The sequence below is a fragment of the Dendrobates tinctorius genome, unplaced genomic scaffold, assembly GCF_039654945.1.
Source record: "Dendrobates tinctorius isolate UK_male_01 unplaced genomic scaffold, ASM3965494v1 ptg000016l, whole genome shotgun sequence".
Classification (NCBI taxonomy): domain Eukaryota; kingdom Metazoa; phylum Chordata; class Amphibia; order Anura; family Dendrobatidae; genus Dendrobates; species Dendrobates tinctorius.
Window position 1 is genome coordinate 4,962,501 of NW_027361684.1, and position 21,035 is coordinate 4,983,535.

General features: G+C 43.2%; 1 protein-coding gene across 2 annotated transcripts in view; it reads right to left on the reverse strand.

Annotated features, from left to right (window-relative positions):
* Positions 1–7,849, reverse strand: part of LOC141079181 (transient receptor potential cation channel subfamily V member 3-like) — a 134,190-nt gene extending 126,341 nt beyond the window's left edge. For both annotated transcript variants that reach the window (XM_073565286.1, XM_073565282.1), the window contains exon 1: positions 7,610–7,849. In XM_073565286.1, the coding sequence (XP_073421387.1) occupies positions 7,610–7,719 (110 nt within the window). In that variant the 5' untranslated portion in view covers positions 7,720–7,849. The remainder of the gene's footprint in view (positions 1–7,609) is intronic.
* Positions 7,850–21,035: the final 13,186 nt, after the last annotated feature.

A 21,035-nucleotide genomic window follows, 5' to 3' on the forward strand; every position in this document is an offset into this window, starting at 1 on the left:
TTACTAATTTGGTCCCGCTCCTCCCGAGGTCTTGTCGCATATCCAGTGAACATCTGGCCACAGATTCTTCGCCACGCTGCCTCCCTGCGTGTGCGGTCAGCATAGTGGGGATCTCTCTGGTCCCATAGTTCTGGCCTCTCCTGGACCAGAACTATCAGCATTTCCACATTGACTGGCGTGGACATGATGGAGGACTCCGTGGAGGCGTTCTTCCTGTTTTTTTTTATTCTGCAAGAGAAATTTGCATCCCAAAGCTTCCTGGCCATGCCTCCTGCTATTTCCTGTTGACCAAGAGAAGTCGTGCGATTTAATCGCAAGTCACACGTGTGGTGCGTTTTCAATGTTTAATCGCATCCATAGACTTGCATTGTCGAATCCGATCCGAAAATCGGTGACAATCGCAGCATGCTGCGATTGTCTCAGTCCGAGGAATGGATCCGATAAAAAAACGCATGATGGTAGCAGAACCATTGAATAACATTGGGACGAATGCAATGCAATTTTTTATCGCATTGCATTCGTCCGATTTTATCGCTAGTGTAACCCCGGCCTAATAATATTTATTTTTATATAGCGCTAACATATTCCGCAGCACTTTACAGTTTGCACAAATTATCATCATTGTCCCTGATGGGGCTCACAATCTAAATTCCCTATCAGTATGTCTTTGGAGTGTAGGAGGAAACCGGAGTGCCCGGAGGAAGCCCACGCAAACACGGGGAGAACATACAAACTCCTTGCAGATGTTTTCCTTGGTGGGATTCAAACCCAGGACTCCAGCTCTGCAAGGCTGCAGTGCTAATCACTGAACCACCAAGCTGCCCGCACAGTAGAGTGGAGTGGAGTGGAGTGGAGTGGAGAATTGATCTTCTGTAATGGTGGAGAAATTGTTTTTGGAGGAGGAGGGCAGGGCAGTTAGGAGGAAGGGCACTGGGCTTGTTGACCAAAACTGTCTCTGATGTTATCAATCTTCTCCTTGAAAAATGAGGCAAAGTCTTCAGCTGAGATGAGTGGGGAGGGAGGAGGTGCTGGGGGGGGGGCGGAGGAGAGAATTGAAGGTGTTGAATAACTGTTTAGGGTTGTGAGACAAGGAGGATATGAGAGATGAGAAGTAGTTTGTTTTGCTGCAGCGAGTGCACCTCAAAGGAAGTGAGGGTAACAGAGGGTGGCAGTGAGATTGGTGTGAAGGAGCAGTTATCTGACAGGAGAAAACCAACTCCTCCACCATGCTTTCTGCTGGGGCGTAGGGTGTGGGAAAGGTGGAACCCACCATACGAGAGTGCAGCAGGAGAGGCTGAGTCAGAGGGGGTGAGCCAGGTTTCGGTGATGGAAAGGAAAGTTTGTTAGTAATGAAAAGATCACAGTATGTTGCATTCCTTTCTAATCTGTTTCCCCATGGTAAAAGCACTAACAAATAAATATAGTAGACTGACTATCCTCAAAAAATATACATATCGGATTTTAGTCCCAGTCGTGGATCACAACCACTCACACAAGTCTATGAATCAGTGAAACACTGAGACAGCTCACTGATGGCATCACAAAGCTTTTTTCATGGACTGTTTAATAGCAAATGTTTGAGAAACCTTTATAATTTTTTTGTGCATACGAGAACCAAACACTAATTAAACTCCAAAATAAGGACAAAAATCGGACTGCTTTTCACAGACGTAAAAAAACACCCCAAAAAATTACTAGCCTAAGAAATGAAATAAGAATAAATCATTCCCCTTTATAGTTCAACATAACAAAAAAGGTGAAATTTTGCTCTCGGCATGAAGGAAGGCAAAAATACTTTGGTGTTAAAAGAGTAAATTTATTGCATTATCCTATAACAGTGCGTGAAATGATAAATCTGTCTCTAAAAGATCCTTATCCTGCAACTTCCATTACAAAGTGTTTCATGTTTCACCCCTCCATTTACAGCTGCACTGATTTTAGAGATTGGTACATGGGCAGAGAACATATTATTATGGCTCCTGGTCCATTTACTTCTTTTACCATGATATATTGGCGTGGATGGAAATGTGTTTAGCAGGAATGAAGTTGAGACTTTGTTGCATTGTAGAATTAACACAAAATAATACAATCTCTTGTTTGTGAACCGAATGCACAGAACGTGGTGACCTCAGGGCATAAGATGTTATTAGAGGGGTTCTCCATAAGAACATCAAGGATAATACTTATTTCCAAATAACATTTCTGTTGAACTTTGTCCTCAAATCAAGGGATTGAGAGTGCAGCTGTAGATGGAAAAGAGCTGGGAATTTTTTTTTTTGCATCACATCTAAAATAAGCTTTATTAACCCTCCAAGAGTCCCCTATTAACTCCTTTCTATTGTGGCCATTAATTTGCTTTCCTGTCTTCCTTGAGTCATTATGTTTTTATGGCGTACCCTATGCGGTAAAAATGATCTGGTAGCATTATTCTGCTTTTCAGTACAATTCCGTTGACACTAGAGATGGGAGGATCAATTTGAAGCACCATTTGTCAGGAACGCCACACGGCACTTGCTCACTGAGCCAGTGAGCATGTCCTGAGTACAAACCTGTGCCCAAAGATACCTGTGGAGCGGGGCAGCAGTGGTGATGATGCGTGCTCCAGGCTCACAGGACCTGTGTCACTGAAGGTAGAAAGCAGTGAAGGACCTACGATCATGTGACTGCAGGGGGTGGGGCTTAGCGTCCTGCTGCTGGAGATAAATGCAGGATTCTACTTCAGGGATCCTCAAATCAGACAAATGGGGGTCATACACAGAGAGGGCAGCGCGGTACCAGAGGGACCATCAGAGAGTAGTCAGAACGTAAGCAATGAGTCATACACGGAGATAGCAGCACAGTACAAGAGGGGCAATCAGAGACTAGTCAGGACATAGGCGATGAGTCAGAAACCAGAGAAGCAGATAAACAGTACAGAATCAAGAGACAAACTTACAACAGGGGACAGAACCGGGTCAGAACCATATAAGCAAGCTAGAAGACAATCAGAAGGCACAGGTACACAGGGGTCACCACACTCGGCCAAAGGCAAAAGTATAACTGACAGGGATAAGAGTCTCCCAGGGCTATAAGAAGCTCTCCTTGAGCCAAAGAGAGGCTACAATAATTAACCCTAGGCGTGCAGGTCAAGCATGCACTGAGCTCAAGACATTAACCCCTGACATGCAGGTCAAAACCTGCACTGGGATCATGACAACATTGTCTCGGTCAGTAATCTGTGACCGCTGGACAGGAAACCTGCACATTTCCTTACCGCCCTGCATTCCCTGCACTTCTTTTGATTAGCCGGACTGGTTAGATGTCGTGTGTGTCAGGCTGCGTTGATAGCTCAGGAGTACACAGCTCCCCAATCAGGTAACTTAATGATTAATGGGCAGTGGATGCTCCTGCTTGACTGACAGTTCTGACCAGCAGCATAGTTGCACCACTAGTATGAACTATGCACTCTCTGACGCTGCAATGCAAAGAAACTTTTGCCTCTGCAGCTTTGGAAGTGTAATGGCACTAAAGCCAGTTGGAGCCAGAAGCTAATAGTTCACTCAGACAATCCCGGGCCAGCTACTGTCGTAGCTTACAACCTCCATTGGGAAGAGCTTATAGGCACCGCACATGTTTAGCTACCACTATTATACCCCAATAATAGCCGATCCCCTGGACGAACAATAAAAAGCAATAACCAACAATGAAGATCAGATTAACCTTTTAAAGCAGAACCTACCCAACATATGGTTTCCTACGGCCAGCAGTGAATCAGTAGACACCGGATCCCACAAGATACTTTCAAGCAGGACAGGCAGACTATTGATCATCAGGTCTCTACCCCGACATGCAGCGGCGGGATGAGGTTATCATGCTGCTGACCTCATCACACTGCTGCTGTCACCACAGAGGTAGGGAGGACGAGGTGAACATGTCAGGGAACAGTAATTGCTTAATGTAGGAGCCAAAGATTGAATGTAAGGACATTTATTGTAGTTTGGAAGGGGAGGGTTTGGTACTGTGAGGGCACATTATGGGGCAGTGGGGGAAAAATTGTGATAAAAGGAGCAACATAATGGATTTTGTGAAGAGGTAAAATGTGGATAGATGGATGCTACTGCGAAGGCACCACTCGGGCAATCTTGATAGAGCCAACTTTTTATTTTTCTCTAGCAAAATGGCGCCAACAGCGGCGCCTGCGCAGTAGCATCTATGACTTTCCAAATGATGCTACTGCGCAGGTGCAGCTGCTGGTGCCATTGTCAGGAACACCGCACTGCACCTGCTCACTGAGCCAGTATGCTTGTCCTGAGTACAAAACTGTGCACAAAGATACCTGTGGAATGGGCCAGCAGTGGTGACGATGCATGCTCCAGGCTCACAGGACCTGAAGCATGTGACTGCTGAGGGCGTGGTCTAAACTCCAGAGAGCTAGGAGCTGAGGAAAACTCCTAGAAAGGTAACTACAGGACAATGTTACCAAGGGGCATAGACAGAGACAGAAGCCAGATCAAGCCAGGTTCAAAAGCACAAGATAGCACAACAGTACCAAAGGGTTAGGCAGAATGGATAGTCAGGACGTAGCAATAGATCAGAAAACCAGAATGGGCAATAGACGGTACAATAGGGACAAACTGTAACGTAGTAACGATAGCCAAGCCAGGAGGTCAGTACCAGAAAAGACAATAATGCCAAAACGAGAGACAGAGTACAGAGTGAGGGGACTGACCGGATCATACACGGGAAGCAAACAAGCAATGCAGTGCACACGCACACCATGGGGGTCAGACACACAATCAGAACAACAGTATAGCTGACAGAAAACCCTGGTAAAGAGTGAGTATAAATACCCCTCCCAGATCCAGAAAGAGGCCACATACACTTAACCCTGAACACTGTCCAAACCATGACAGCCATTTTGATTAAGATAATTTTTTTCCCAACAAAATTATATGACAAAATTAAATGAATACATTCATATTATCAATTGTAACATGTGCCACTGCCTGCCTGATGAATGTGATTTTTTTTTTTCAAACAATATTTTATGCAGTGTGTACAATAGGGGGCAGGTCAGTGAAGGATCAGTGACTTGTCATAAGCCCTGCAGGATGAATATGTAAGCTGAGCACGACATAAAGCCCCACCCACAGGCCCACCCACAACCCCACCCACAACCATGCCCAGAAGCCACCCCAGAACACAAGGAACTCATTGCCTGGAAATAAAGATGAAACAACAACCACAAGACGGATTTCATCACTCAAGGTATCATTTTAATCAGTATAATGGCGCCGACCTGACACTGTATGTAGGTTACTGTGCACAATCCTGCTGACAGGTTCCCTTTAAGACAACAGGACAAGGGATTAATAGAGAAACACACGAAACAGGAAAATCCAGTAGGTCATCTGTAGGAAACTGATATATATTTAGCCCTGATTTATTCCTAAATGTTCTTAGATGTACAGATGTGTCCACTCTTTTTCTTGAAATGTGCACTGTTTATATATAATTTGCTGTGATACCAATTGAATATGACTACATGCCATCCAGTAGAAAACATGCACATTAATAAATATGTTTGTAACCTGAGAGTAAGTGGGTGATGGATGACTGATAGCTGGCATCTGGCAAGGCATGTGTTGGACATATGCATTTTTTAAATTTATTTTTATATGTACATTGTTTTTTTAACATTTTAGTAATATTTCTTGGGATATGTTGGGTTTAGAAACAAGTTAAGGAAGGAAACATCTGTCTATGTAGGCACAGCACTGTATAGCTGATAAAATGTTCCATAGGCTAAAACAACTAACAGAAGACTGACAGTGCCTGTTGAAAAACAGGAAAGAAAAGAAAAAATTAAATAAAAAAACTGTGTCTTTAGACACATTTACATCTTCTCTGACAGTTTTACGTAAAGTGTCGCTGCAAAAAGAATTGTAAAATGGGCCAAAATACTTAACCCCTTCCTGCCAAAGTCAGTTTTTACCTTTTTTTTTTTTTTTACCTTTTTCAATATTTCGTTGTAATAATTCTGGAATACTTTTACATATCCCAGTGATTTTGAGGCTGTTTTTTTTTCTAGACACATTGTACTTCATGTAAGTGGTTAATTTAGATTAATGTGATTTGCATTTAGTCATGAAAGTATCTGAAATTTGATGAAAATTTAGAAAAATTTGCAATTTTCGAACTATTTATTTGTATGCCCTTAAACCATATAGTCAGATACCCTTTAACCAGATAGCACACAAATTAGTAGATAACATTTACCATATGAGTACATTATGTCAGTATCACTTTTTGACTTTTTTTATAGGATGTTAAAAGGCTTATAAGTTTAGAATTTTCAGGTTTTTTTTCAATTAAATGTACAAAACCTGTTTTTTTTGTGTGACCATTTCATTTTTGAAATGACATAGTTGGACCATAATATTGACCGTAGCATCTGGAGGGTTAATTAGACAAGGACAGAACTGGCTGTTAGTAAAGTCCAGCTTCCATGGTGTTTGCGCCGGGCACCGGTTCGGTATCTGTGCAACCACCTGGATGTACTGGTACATCCTTTAGCTGCAACAGCTTAGAAAGTAGAGTGTACCGGTACATCTAATGTAGGGAAGAGATTACAAACGTGCAATTTTGGACTCAAAATATTGCTGTATATGTTCTGTAAGGCAGAAAAGAGAAATGGGTCACAAAATCATCATACCAAGAACAATCTGGTACAATTTTTGACTTTCTTGCTCATTCCTAAATTAATTTATCCTATGAAAGTATTGATAGACCTCCTCCAATGTTTGTAATTATTAAAGGAGTTGTCCAGACTTGGGGTTCTATGTTACTGCAGACTTGTGAATCCTCACAGCGCATACATTTGCATAACCGCAAGTATGTGATTTGCAGTCACACGCCGATTATTATCTAATAATTATTAGTGCGAAGTCTACAAATCGCCCTCTCCCAATGCTAGCACTGGAGAAACCTGACAACACAGACTGTGCGTGCTGTGAGGAGGCACAAGTCCACAGTCACATTGAGTGACTACAGCCTTGAACCCCTAGCTTGGACAACCTGTTTAACCCAGCAAAAACACAAAAAAAAAATCAAAATAAAATACAAACAGAATAAGCTCACCCTAAAATAGATACAAAACACATTATTCTAGTCATTCAAAAGAAATAATTTCATTTTATCCTTTTGTTTTGGCAATAGACACAAGTAAGTCCCTTTATTGGTCATATTAGTAGACATTGTCAGGTCTACAACCTGTGATGGACCCCAGTAGTCTCACTACTTCTCCAATAAAATAGTATAAACCAGTAAAAGGTTCCCTGAAATATACACGTTGAAGGTCTATTCTCAGCATGTTCAATCAGCAAAAGTTTGGGAGCCCTGCCGATCAGCACAATTTAGGGGCTGCTGTGTTACTGGTAAGGTGTTGCCGGTTTTATTGTATAGCCAGGTATCTTGTCTGTGTAGAGGCGGCTGTACCAGGTAATTCAGCTCACTACCAATTACTAAAATGCTGCAGTAACAGGTATCTAAACAAAACTGTTCCTGTAACCCCAATCATACTAAAATCACAAGTTCAGAAGGTTCATAGAAGTTGAATAAGGATCCCTACCATACTGTAATGTTGGAGTCCATAGGATTGGAAAGCACAAAAGAAGAATTGGAAATGGGAGAAGTTCCATCATCTGCAGAGTCCGAGGAAGCAGAGATCTCAGAAGTCATTTTGTCAGCTTGTAATACTAAGGCGCATGCACTTTATATGTCGGTGACGAAGCCTCCAGCTTATCGTATTGAGCAATCCATTGCCAGTACTGTATCTTGGAAGCGCTCTCTAGTATGTGATAAAGCTGGATAAGTGTACACACAGTTGAAGTGACGGGGGAAGGATCAGCCTCTGATCTAACCTGTTCTATGGCTAATGTTTTGATGTTTCCTGACACACCTTGATGTGAAATATGCCTCTAACAGTGTGTCTGACTCCTGATTACTTTCAGATTCCTCAGCATATTCAGTATAACTGATGCCTCAGGTGATCCCACTGGACTTACATTAAAAAGCTGGGTAATAAACAGCATGCTCTTTGTATAAAAAAAAGGAGTTAAAGGAGTTGTCCAAAATTATTTTTTTTTTTACTATGGGCTAAAAACTAACATTCAGGTAGTTGATAACAAAGGGAACTACCTGCCTGTTCTACCAATTGCCGGCTCAGAGCAGTAACCAATCACTTCTGCCGGCAATTCAGATGATGAATGTCAACAAAACAGCTCTTCTTTTTCCGGTCCGCTCAGTCAACCGGGCGTGACTGCCGCCTTTATGCTGATTGACAGCCGGCTCCACGCAATTAGGCATTGGATAGGAAGCTGTCAATCAGGATGACGTTAGCAGTCATGTCCCGTCAACAGGCGGTGGTGGGATTCAAATTTATAACAACAGATTCTGTGTTTGTGTGTAGGAAAACCACCCCAATTTTTAAGCCACACCCATTATTAAGCCACACCCATTAACACACACCTTTTCCTCAAACATATACAAGTAGGGGCGCAGTCAAACAGTTGAAAAAAAAAAATAAATTGGAATGCTCCCCAATAGGCAGGCACAGGTCCCCAATAGGCAGGCACAGGTCCCTATAGACAGCACAGGTCCCCAATAGGCAGCATTGTTACGTATAGGCTGCACAGGTCCCCAATAGGCAGCATTGGTCCCCAATAGGCAGCACAGGTCCCCAATAGGCAGGCACAGGTCCCTTATAGCCTAGGCAACACTGCACAGGTCCCCATAAGGCAGGCACAGGTCCCCAATAGGCCACAGCACATACAGTAAAACTGACCTGGCGTTGGTTGAGTTGTGGGAGGCCTCCTGGATGGTCAGGCCCTGCACTGCCCGTCCTGCTCCTCCGTGTCACAGTGTGCACAGAAAGCAAATCACACCTGGCTTGGGCTCAGCTCACATTAACTGGGCAACGGTGACTCCTCCAGTGAGCTCAGCTCCAGCCTCCAGTTACCCGCCAATAGCCGCACTGCGCCGAAGGAATCAGTGCACGGGGCGGGGGCCACCGGGGTGTGCTGTGCGCTGTCCAGTAGTTAGAGTCAGATAGAACAGAGCACATATCAATGCGCGCTATCCGGCAGGCGGGGCTAGGAAGCAGAGCAAGAGTCCTCCTCTGCTCCTGCTCCTTGCCTGGCAGGCTGCAGCAACATCAAAGTACTGGATCGCGGCTCCGGATCCCCCCGGTTCAGGGAACCGGCTGCTTTTTTAGCAACCGGTTCCACCGAACCGGGGAGAACCGGCTGAATCCCACCCCTGCCAGAGTGGAAGAGAAGCCACTGATTCATCGGCAGAAGCAGTGCGAAATTGGCGTGGGGCACAACATTAGCAACTACCTGCCTTTTAGTTCTTTGGCCCATAGTAAATGAAAAAAATTAAATAACAACCCCTTTAACTTTCTTAAATACATTTGTAAACCCTTAGCCAATATCAAAGTTGGATGGAGCAATGTGCTAACTATATATACCACCCATCGCATTCTGATAGAAATAAGTCTATCCTGTGCCCCCTCAACTTTTTGGGCCTTAGTGTGGCAAGTTTATTTGCTGATCTAACTTAAAAGTAATGTACACCCAGGCTTTTCTCTTTTTTTTAATTGGTTAACAAAATCAAAGTTAAACAATATTTTCTACCATTTTACCGCTGTAGAGTGTCTGCAAGTCCTTTATTGAGCTGAGTGATATGAAAGAAGATACAAATCCATCAATGCTCCTGCTCCAGGTTCTGATGTCTTTCTTTTATTGTTGAGCGAACGTGCTCAGATAAGGTGTTATCCCAGCACATTCGAATGCTATCAGAGTGTCCTCGGTATGTTCGAATACTAAGTTTGAGTCTCCATGGCCGAATGTCTCATGGCTGCTCGACATCCGAGCACGTTGACTCAACACTAGTCTGCCTGCTTGCCTCCTCTCTCGATTCTTTCAGTGTCAGAGACAGCAGGGAGGGGAAGAAGGTTGTACACAGACCTCCAGTGGACAGAAAGTATCTGCAGTCTCAGGGACGGCAAAGAAAATAGGGGAAAACACTTGAAGAGGAAATATATGTAGGATAAAATCTAATTAAGTCAGCATCATCATGAATACACACAGATCTCACATCCAGCCTATATTACTGGGAAAGAAAATCCCACTAAGCACAAATCTGAAACTTGAAACATGGTGCAAATTGCATAACAGGGGGTCTGAAAATGAATGAAGGAATAAATACAGAGTTGCAAACTTAGTATAATATTTTCATCTAATATTTACTTGGAATGTCTTCACTTCCTGTTCCGTCCAGATTTGTCCGGATCCCAGAATTCCAAGCGGCAGAAGTTCACCGACTGCCATATTGGGACACCCAAGTGATGGGTGTCTTAATATGGAAGCTGCTGGTGGTACCAGCCTTTTGCACGGTACCACCAGCGGAACACCGTCGCACCACTCACATACACTGTATACGCCATACGCACCACACACAAACACACTGTATATGCCATACGCACCACACACACACTGTATACACTGTACGCACCACACACACACGGTATACGCTGTACACAGCCTCTTACGCGGTACCACCAGCGGAACACCGTCACGAACACGCTGCCGCCGGGATAAGCCGAATTATTCACTGACCGCCACCATGTTTGTACAGGAGGGGCGCATGCGCAGTTTTAATGTGACCACAGCTATCTGTCTGCACAAAGATGGCGGTGGTCTGATTTACTGCGTCTTCGTGAATTCTGTGTAGGCGCAATGAATCTTTGATCCCGGCGATAGATGCGCAACATGTCTACAGGCAGAGGAAGTCGGTCACATTACAGGGGTTTTCCCATGAACGAAAGTTCATTTGAAAAATTGTCTGTGTCTGACCGTGTACGGAGCATACCACATCTCCTGGGCAGGGGAGGAAGCAAAAGACAATACTGACATTACAGCAGGCGATCACAGAGGATTCATTTTGTCAGGTAAAATTCTTGCTAGATGATTTGCAGTTTCATTTTGCCATAAGAGAGCATTGCAGTCACATGCTGGTTTCGTGTTTTTACCATTTATGGACAGGCCTTAATTGTGGAATCATTATGATCACTAATTGCAAACTTTTTTAATATCTAGTGATTGCTCCATTTGTCACTTTCCCTTTAGCAGTGCATTGTAATAATGCTGTATTAATATAAAGTAGCACCTTTAATATACACACATTAAAATACTTTGATGATGAGTGGAAGCTTTACCGCATCACTGCTGTGCATGTGAGCACAATCAGATGTCGCCTGTCTTGAATACTTGATATGGTTGATTAAATAGTAGCAAAGATATAGCTATAGGCATGTGGACATGCACTCAGACAGTCTAATTATGCTAACTATTGGTACAAGTAGATAATGTGTTGCAACAGTTGCAAATACATGTTCATAGAGAGAGAAACACCGTGCTTACATTATGTTTCTATGGTAAATCAGAAAAGGAGAAGAGAGACTAATTTTTCCTTGTGCTCGATCACGAGGACAACTATGTGCCGATTGCAAATTTATAGAGTAACCGTCGGTCTAATTTTTATTTAATAAATCAATAGTACACATGAAAATAAGCAACTCTGTAATATATCTTAACAGAATAATTTGCATCTTTCTCTGCTAAAACTGATCAGTCATAACAATTCTCAATTCTGAGGTCAAATCTGTATTATTATTATTGTTTTTACAGCACCATTGATTGCATGTGTTGTACATGAGAAGAGGCTACATACCAAACACAAATAGAAATTACCATGAACCAACTAATAGTGGTATACAGGTACAGAAGGGAGAGGACCGTAACTTTGTGGGCTTACATTCTACAGGATAATGGGGAAAGAGACAGTAGTATTCAGTCAAGACAGACTTTCCCATTACTGAGCTAGGAGATGACAGTTGGTACTAATAAGATTCTATGTAGATAGGAGGAGGGAGGAGCTCTGTCTCTAGCTCCACCCTCCTCCTCCCCTCCTATCTACACAGCATCTTATCATTACCAACTGGGAAAGTTTGTCTTCACTGACTACAGATTTTTCCTCAGAATTGAGAAATTTGTATTGACTTATCAATTTTAGCAGAGAAAGAAGTTATTTTTTTCTAATACAATATATTATAAAGTTAATCATTTTCATGTGTACTATTGACTTCTGAAATGACAATTAAAACAACGGTTATGTTTTAAAACTTTTCTCTATATTTCTTCATCATGACCGTGTCACATAATTTTTTACAACCTAACCCATAAATTTGAGTGTAGTAATATGACTGCTGTATACAGAATTATGTCCAAGGTGGTTGTCTCTTTCTTAAATATACAGTATAAACTGTCAGACACATGATGTCACAGTTCAAACAGGGTTTAGTAAGGGCCACCTAGCCTAGTTTTTCCTCTTTCCTTGCCTCCCTTGTCTTGCTCCTCATTTCCATTTCACTGAAACCTGTCCTGAAGGTTTGCATGGATCTGTATCTGTATCCGGGTAGATGTAAAGTGTCTATTCCAATTGGTTCACTTGACTGGTAAACTGTATGTATAATACTATGCAAAAGTTTTAGGCAGGCGTGCAAAGAATGCTGCAAAGAAAGCATGCTGTCAAAAATAGAAGTGTTACTAGTTTATTTTTGATTAAAGGGAATTGGGCTTTTGCTACCCCATATGAGAGCAGAACGATGTAGGGGCAGGTTTACTAGTCATCTTGTGAGAAAATCACTATTTTATCAGCAGGAGATTATTAAAACTACAGCATGCAGCCAGTAAATGACAAAGTGATGAAATCAGGGTCTCTGAATCTACACTATGCTGCTTTCAGATTATGTGTCAAAAATGTGGTGACATATTCCTTTAACAAAATGAAAAGTGAATGAATTAAAGAAAATCTAAATCAAATAAATATTTGGTGAGACCATCCTTTGCCATCAAAACAATATCAGTTCTTCTCAGTTGACTTGTACAAAGTCAGGGATTCTGTATGATTATAGTCAAGTGTTTGAGTAACCAAATAGGTGATATAATGAAAATCATTTTCAAATATAGGTTGCGGACTAGAGATCTAGTCCTCTTCCTCTCTAAAGAGACAATTTGCACATTTCCCAGAGGAAATGTGTCAGGGGTTGATAGCCTCACTCAAAATCTGGACATTTACCTAGATAAAATCTTGAGAACTTTCGTCACCAGCCTAAACTTCTATATCCAGGATACTTCTGACCTTCTTTGACAGGAAGTATTTCCACCAGCTCAGCAGCACGGCGATGGGAGTCCATGTGCCTCATCGTATGCCAATTTGTACCTGGGCTAGTGGGTGGAAACCTTAGTTTTTGTTGACACCCCACTGGAAAGCAGCAAACGAATCGATTTATGGATTCACTACATAAATGACATTATGATCATGTGGAATTACAGTTTAACACAATTTGAAGAATTTGTGAGTAAACTTAACCAAAATGGGCTAAATTTGCATTCATGTATGAGGTGGGTACATATACATTTCCATTCCTAGACAGTTTAATACAAAAAAAGGAGAATGGTGAAACAATAACTCGTACACACAGAAAAGCCATTGCCACAAATTCCCTCATATGGTGGGAAAGTAACCGCCCTGTCCCACTAAAAATGGCGATCCGAAGGGGCTAATTTTTGAGACTGCGGAGAAACTGCTCGGATAACACCAGTTTTGATCAACAGCTGGGGGACCTAAAAGAGAGGTTCCGGAAAGAGGATATCCTAAAAAGGTTATATCCAAAGCATACTGAGAGACACAGGCGAAGGCGTGCACTTCCCTTTTAAACCCACCCCAAAAACAGATGGAGGAGAACAACATCTACCACCTTCGCGAATAAAGTGAATGAAGTGAAAGAAATACTGCAAAAACATTGGCCTGTCCTTCAAATAGACAATGACATCGGGGGACTGATTAAATCTTTTCCCCAAATTACCTACAGAAAAAGACAGACTTGAACACAGCCACTACATCTCACGGGTTGAAAACAGCTGGCTCCGAAATAATACAACAGAAAATTTTAGGTGTAGTAGATATGTGGCATGTAAATCGATGGTGCAGCACGTGTTGCGGGCCATGTGTCCATGTTAAAACGGACATGTCTCCGTGTTTTGCACATGGACAGACGGTCCGTGAAAACACACTGACATCTGCATAGACCCATTCATTTGAATGGGTCTATGTGTTTCAGTGTCTCTGGTACGTGAGGAAACTGTCACTACACGTACCGGAGACACTGACGTGTGAAAGAGGCCTGAATAGAACAGCTCATATTAATCTTGGTCAAAGCAGGACAGATTACTAGCACAGTGAGATGTCAGGTTACACCTCCTATTATACTCTATGGAGAGGGGAAATGGAAGAGGACAGGGGGCAGAATGGGAAACAATCAGAGGCAGACAAGACAGGCAGATCCTTCTGCAGCTAGTGAGTGATTTAGGTTATCCTAGAGATGGATTCACAGACACACTTCTCAGTACTGTTGTACAATGTCCTCAATACCTCTGGAAAAGAAGAGCAGGAATTCTTTGTCTATGAATACTGTGTATAGGAGTCATCACAGCAGCTGGTCTATATCCACTAGTTCAAAGAGAGCTGAATATCAGGGAAAAACTGGTAAAAATGCAAAATTCAAGGCATATAATGGCCAAACATTGTGTTATTTCTCATGTACACACATAGGGAAGCTTATACTGTAATGTCACCTGAAGTGACAGGCATCTACATGCAGTAACTGTGTTATTCATCTGTGTCATGAGGTATTATGAAATTGAAGGAAATGTAAATCTGTCTGGAATGACACCTCCCTAATTTCTACTACTACCTACATCACTATGAAGGGTGACAGACTGCGCCCTATTTTGCTATCTATTATGTGACAGGATCCATCATTAGTGTTTTATAAGTAATGGTTTTTGTAAATTAACCCCTTTCTGCCATATGACGTACTATCCTGTCTATGTGCCCTGGGACTTAATTCCCAAGGATGGGAGAGTACGTCATAGTGATCAGCGGCGCTCACGGTTTGAGCGCCACTGATCGCGGCCGGGTGTCTGCTGATTATCACAGCTGACACCCAGCACTATGTGTCAGAGGCAGTCATGGACCGCCCAAGGCACGATAACCCGTGGCACACTGCGATCAAACACGATTGCACAGGGGGTTTATGGAAGCATCAGCAGGGAGGGGGCTCTGTTGTGAATTCACTTTCTGGCCTGCCTCTGGTTGCTAGTGAAGGTAGTGGAGCTGGTTGTATTGACAGAGGAGTCATGAGTTCTCTTTCCGGGCTCCCTCTGGTGGTTACAGGAGGAAATGGAGCTGATATAATTGACAGAGGCCTGCCACCTGATAATGAGGACGACGATTGGACATCTGGAGTCTCTGACTGGATTTAAGACAGCCGACTCCCTCTATCCCTGCTGGTGATTTTTCCTGCCTCCTGAGGTCTTAGTTCCCAGTTCGGCCCCTGCATGCTCAAGCTAAGTATTCTTTGCTATTGTTCACATTTGATTTGGTTTTGTATATTCAGTTTTGTGTGGTCAGCCAGCTGAATTTCCATCCTTATGTTACTGTTTGTGTCAGTTTGTTTTTTGTCCCTTATTAGATTGGTCTCTTTTTGCTCTGCTTTCAGAATATGTGCTGATATAGTGGGAGAAGTCTAGTGACTTCAAAGTTTTTCCTATTAGAAGTGTTGGACATTTTTGCAGGGTTTTTTGCATGATTGCAGACAGTGTCTTTCCTTTCCTATCCTTTCTAGTTAGTGTGGGCCCCATCGTTTGCTCAGCCTATTTTCCTACCTGTGTTTGTGTTTTCATCTTGTCTCATTGACAATATATGTTTGGGGGCTGTCTATTCCTTTGGGGTCTGCTCTGGGGCAGTTTAGATTTCCCCTTTTCTTGCTTTAGGCTTATTTAGTTCTCCGACTGTGTCGAGGCGTCTAGAATCATCGTAGGCACGCTCCATGGCTACTGCTAGTTGTGTGGATAGGATCAGGGGTCTGCAATCCGCTTACTTACCAACCTCTCTGGTTTTCTGTAGCATAGCATGGTCTTGTTTTCCTCCTCGGTGACCCAATCATAACAGGGCTCCCTCCGTGCTTCCCTGAGACCCCGCAGCAGCGTGATGTGCAGCGCTGCTGCGGGGGCCTCCTTTCTTGCAGGTCCCTGGATCCAATATGTCAGCTGGGACCTGCAGGGAGCCGGCTTCCTCATGCCTGCACAGCGCAGGCATGAGGAAGCCTGCAGCACTGCCTGTGACAGATCGCTGATCTGTCACAGCAATCTGTGATGTGTCAGATCAGCGATCTCACACATGACAGTTATGTCCCTCCTGGGACAATGTAGCAAAGTTAAAAAAAAAAGTGTAAAAATCATTTATTAAAAAAAAAAAAAAAAAAAAAATAAAAAAAAAAAAAAAATCGCTAAATAAATTAAAAAAAATATTCCCTAATAAATTCATTTCTTGTAAATAAAAAAATAAATAAATAAAAGTACACATATTTAGTATCGCCGTGTCCATAACGACCTGCCCTATAAAACTGTCCCATTAGTTAACCCCTTTAGCGAACCCCTTAAGAAATAAAAATAAAAAACAAAGCAAAAAATAATGCTTTATCATCATACCGCCGAACAAAAAGTGCAATAACGCGCAATCAAAAAGACGGATATAAATAACCATGGTACCACTGAAAACGTCATCTTCTCCCACAAAAAATGAGCCACAACACAGCATCATCAGTGAAAAAATAAAAAAGTTATAGCTCACAGAATAAAGCGATACAAAAATAATTATTTTATATATAAAATTGTTTTTATTGTATAAAAGCGCCAAGACATAAAAAAAGACATAAATGAGGTATCGTTGTAATCGCATTGACCCATAGAATAAAACTGCTTTATCAATTTTACCGCACGCGGAACGATGTAATCGAGCCCCCCAAAAGAAATTCTTGAAATGCTGGTTTTTGTTCATTCTGCGCCCCAAAAATCAGAATAAAAATCGATCAGAAAACATGCCCAAAAATGGTACCAATAAAAATGTCAACTTGTCCCGCAAAAAATAAGACTCATATGACTTGGTAGGTAAAAATATGGAAAAATTATAGCTCTCAATATGTGGTGATGCAAAAACTATTTTTACAATAAAAAGCGTCTTTTAGCGTGTGACAGCTGCCAAATATAAAAACCCGCCATAAATAGTAAATCAAACCCCCCGTTATCACCCCCTTAGTTAGGGAAAAATAATAAAAAAAATTTAAAAAAATGTATTTATTTCTATTTTTCCATTAGGGCTAGGGTTAGAGCTAGGGCTAGGGTTAGGGCTGAAATTAGGGTTAGGGGTGTATTGGGGTTAGGGTTGGAGTTAGAATTGGGGGGTTTCCACCGTTTGGGCACATCAGGTGCTCTCCAAACGCAACATGGAGTCTGATCTCAATTCCAGCCAATTCTGCGTTTAAAAAGTCAAACGGGGCTCCTTCCCTTCCAAGCTCTGCCATGCACCCAAACAGTGTTTTACCCCCACATATGGGGTATCAGCCTACTCAGGACAAATTGCAAAACAACTTTTGGGGTCCAATTTCTCCTGTTACCCTTAGGAAAATAAAAAATTGGGGGCAAAAATATCATTTTTGTGGAAAAAAATATGATTTTTTTATTTTCATGCCTGGGCGTTGGAAACTTTTGTGAAGCACTTGGGGGGTTCAAAATGCTCACCACACATCTAGATAAGTTCCGTGGGGGGTCTAATTTCCAAAATGGGGTCACTTGTGGGGATTTTCAACAGTTTAGGCACATCAGGGGCTCTCCAAACGCGACATGACACCGGCAGACCATTCCATCAAAGTCTGCATTCCAAAACATCACTACTTCCATTCCGAGCCCCAACGTGTGCCCATACAGTAGTTCTCTCCCACATATGGGGTATCAGCGTACTCAGGACAAATTGGACAACAACTTTTGGGGTCCAATTTCTCCTGTTACCCTTGGGAAAATAAAAAAATTGGTGACTAAAAGATCATGTATGTTGAAAAAATATGATTTTTTTATTTTTACGCCCGGGCGTTATAAACTTCTGTGAAGCCCTTGGGGGTTCAAAATGCTCACCACACATCTAGATAAGTTCCTTGGGGAGTCTAGTTTTCAAAATGGTGTCATTTGTGGGGGGTTTCCACTTTTTAGGCACATCAGGGGCTTTCCAAACGCGGCATGGCGTCCGATCCCAATTTCAGCCAAAAAAGTCAAATGGCGCTGCTTCCCTTCTGAGCTCTGCCATGCGCCGAAATAGTGGTTTACCCCCACATGTGGGATATCAGCGTACTCAGGACAAATTGCACAATAACTTTTAGGGTCCTGTTACCCTTGGGAAAATAAAAATTGGGGGTGAAAAGATCATTTTTGTTGAAAAAATATGATTTTCTAATTGTACGGCTGTACGTTATAAACTTCTGTGAAGCCCTTGGGGGTTCAAAGTGCTCACCACACATCTAGATAAGTTCCTTGGGGGTCTAGTTTCCAAAATGGGGTCACTTGTGGAGGGTTTCCACTGTTTAGGCACATCAGGGGCTCTCCAAACGTGACATGGCGTCCGATCTGAATTCCAGCCAATTTTGCATTGAAAAAGTCAAACAACGTCCTTCCCTTCTGAGCTCTGCCATGCACCGAAACAGTGGATCCCCCCTCATATCAGGTATCAGCGTACTCAGGACAAACTGGACAATAACTTTTGCAGTACAATTTCTCCTGTTACCCTTGGTAAAATAAAAAAAATTGAACCTGAAGTAATTTTTTTTGTGAAAAAAAAGTGAAATGTTCTTTTTTTTAAACAATTCAATCAAAAAATTCCTGTGAAGCACCTGAAGGGTTAATAAACTTCTTGAATGTCGTTTTGAGCACCTTGAGAGGTGCAGTTTTTAGAATGGTGTCACTTTTGGGTATTTTCTATCATATAGACCCCTCAAAGTGACTTCAAATGTGATGTGGTCCGTAAAAATAAAATGGAGTTGCAAAAATGAGAAATCGCTGGTCAACTTTTAACCCTTCGAACAAAGGAGAAAATTTTTTTTCAAAATATAAAAAAAAAAAACATTTGAAAGGTAACTCACCAAACCCTGACTAATGCACTGGCAGGATGCAGCAGAGCCCCATTGATAAAGGCTGGGGCAGCACAGGTGCATTCCACTGATAAGGACAGCCAGTAACCCTATATGGTCCGGCTGCCCTGTGGAAAAAAGCACACTAAGGCTGTGTGCACACGCTGCGGATTCCGCTGCGGACACGCAGCGGTTTTGGCCGCTGCGGACACGCAGCAGTTTTAGCTGCGGTGTACAGTACCATTCATTTGAATGGGAAAAAAAAAACGCTGTGCCGACGCTGCGGAAAAAACCGCGCGGATTTGCTGCGGTTTTGAATCCGCAGAAAGAATTGCATGTCAATTCTTTCTGCGGAAACCGCTGTGGGTTCCTATCTCCACCATTGTGGAGATAGTGAATCCGCAGGACCAAACCGCAGGCAAAACCGCAGATAATCCGCAGGTCTTTGGACCTGCGGATTATCTGCGGTTTTTGCAAAATCCGTGCGGATTAATCCGCAGCGGATTCCGCAGCGTGTGCACGTACCCTAAGGCTACTTTCACACATCAGTTTTTTGCCATCAGGCAGGATCCGGCTATTTTTAGAAAAAACGGATCCGGCATAAATTTTGGAGAACTGTAGAAACGGATCGGTTTTTTTGCTGGATCCGTCTAGCAAGTTATATCTGTTTCCTGGGGGCTGGCCAATTGGATCTGAGCATGCGCAGACTTAAAAAAACAGATCCGGTGGCTGGATCCGTCTTTTTCTGGATCCGGCGCATTCCGGCGCCCATAGACTTTCATTGTAGCAAAAAGCTGGAAGCGCCGGATCCGGTGCTTCCGGCTTTTTCGCCGGAGACAAAAAACGTTACAGTAGCCGTTTTTTCCAGACGCCGGAATGAGACAAGTAGCCGGATCCGGCAAAAAACGGATGAAACGCAATGCCATCCGGCGCGATCCGGCGCTAATGCAAGTCAATGGGGAAAAACTGGATCCGGCATTGCATTTTGCCGGATCCGGTTTTACAAAAAAAAGCCGGAACGCGCCTGACGGCAAAAAACTGATGTGTGAAAGAGGCCTAATAAGGCTTGCTTAAGACATAAGTCACACTGATAAATGTGATGCAATGTGTCAGAGCAGCCTATTGATGACGCCCATAATTATAGCAGGCGGGCAGCTCAGCACTATGTACATGCATAACACAATAAACCAAGCCAACATGAAGGGCTCTGACTGCATCCTGCAAAAATGATAAAAAGTGCAAAAAGATAAATAGATATGGGGTATTAGTTACTATTTTGGCCAAAGCAGATAAGCTCACAACCCATCGTCAATAATTATGGGCGTCATCAATAGGCTGCTCTGACACATTGCATCACATTTATCAGTGTGACTTATGTCTTAAGCAAGCCTTAGGCCGGTTTCACACTAGCGCATTTTCAACGCGCGCACGGCCGGGGGTAGCTCCGCCCCCGATCCGGCTCTCTGCCCGGCGTGCCCGCCCCTTCCTTGTAGCGCCGCCTCCTAGCGGACAGCGGCGCCTGCGATCGGCGCACCCTATCTTTAGCATAGGGTGCGCCGATCGTGCGCAGGCCGTGCGCTAGTTGCGCTTTGACCTGCGCTGCGCACTTTTGACGGTGCGCCGTGCGCGCCAAAATCCGAAAAGTTTGATTTTGGCGCGCACGGCGCACCGTCAAAAGTGCGCAGCGCAGGTCAAAGCGCAACTAGCGCACGGCCTGCGCACGATCGGCGCACCCTATGCTAAAGATAGGGTGCGCCGATCGCAGGCGCCGCTGTCCGCTAGGAGGCGGCCCTACAAGGAAGGGGCGGGCACGCCGGGCAGAGAGCCGGATCGGGGGCGGAGCTACCCCCGGCCGTGCGCGCGTTGAAAATGCGCTAGTGTGAAACCGGCCTTATTAGTGTGCTTTTTTCCACAG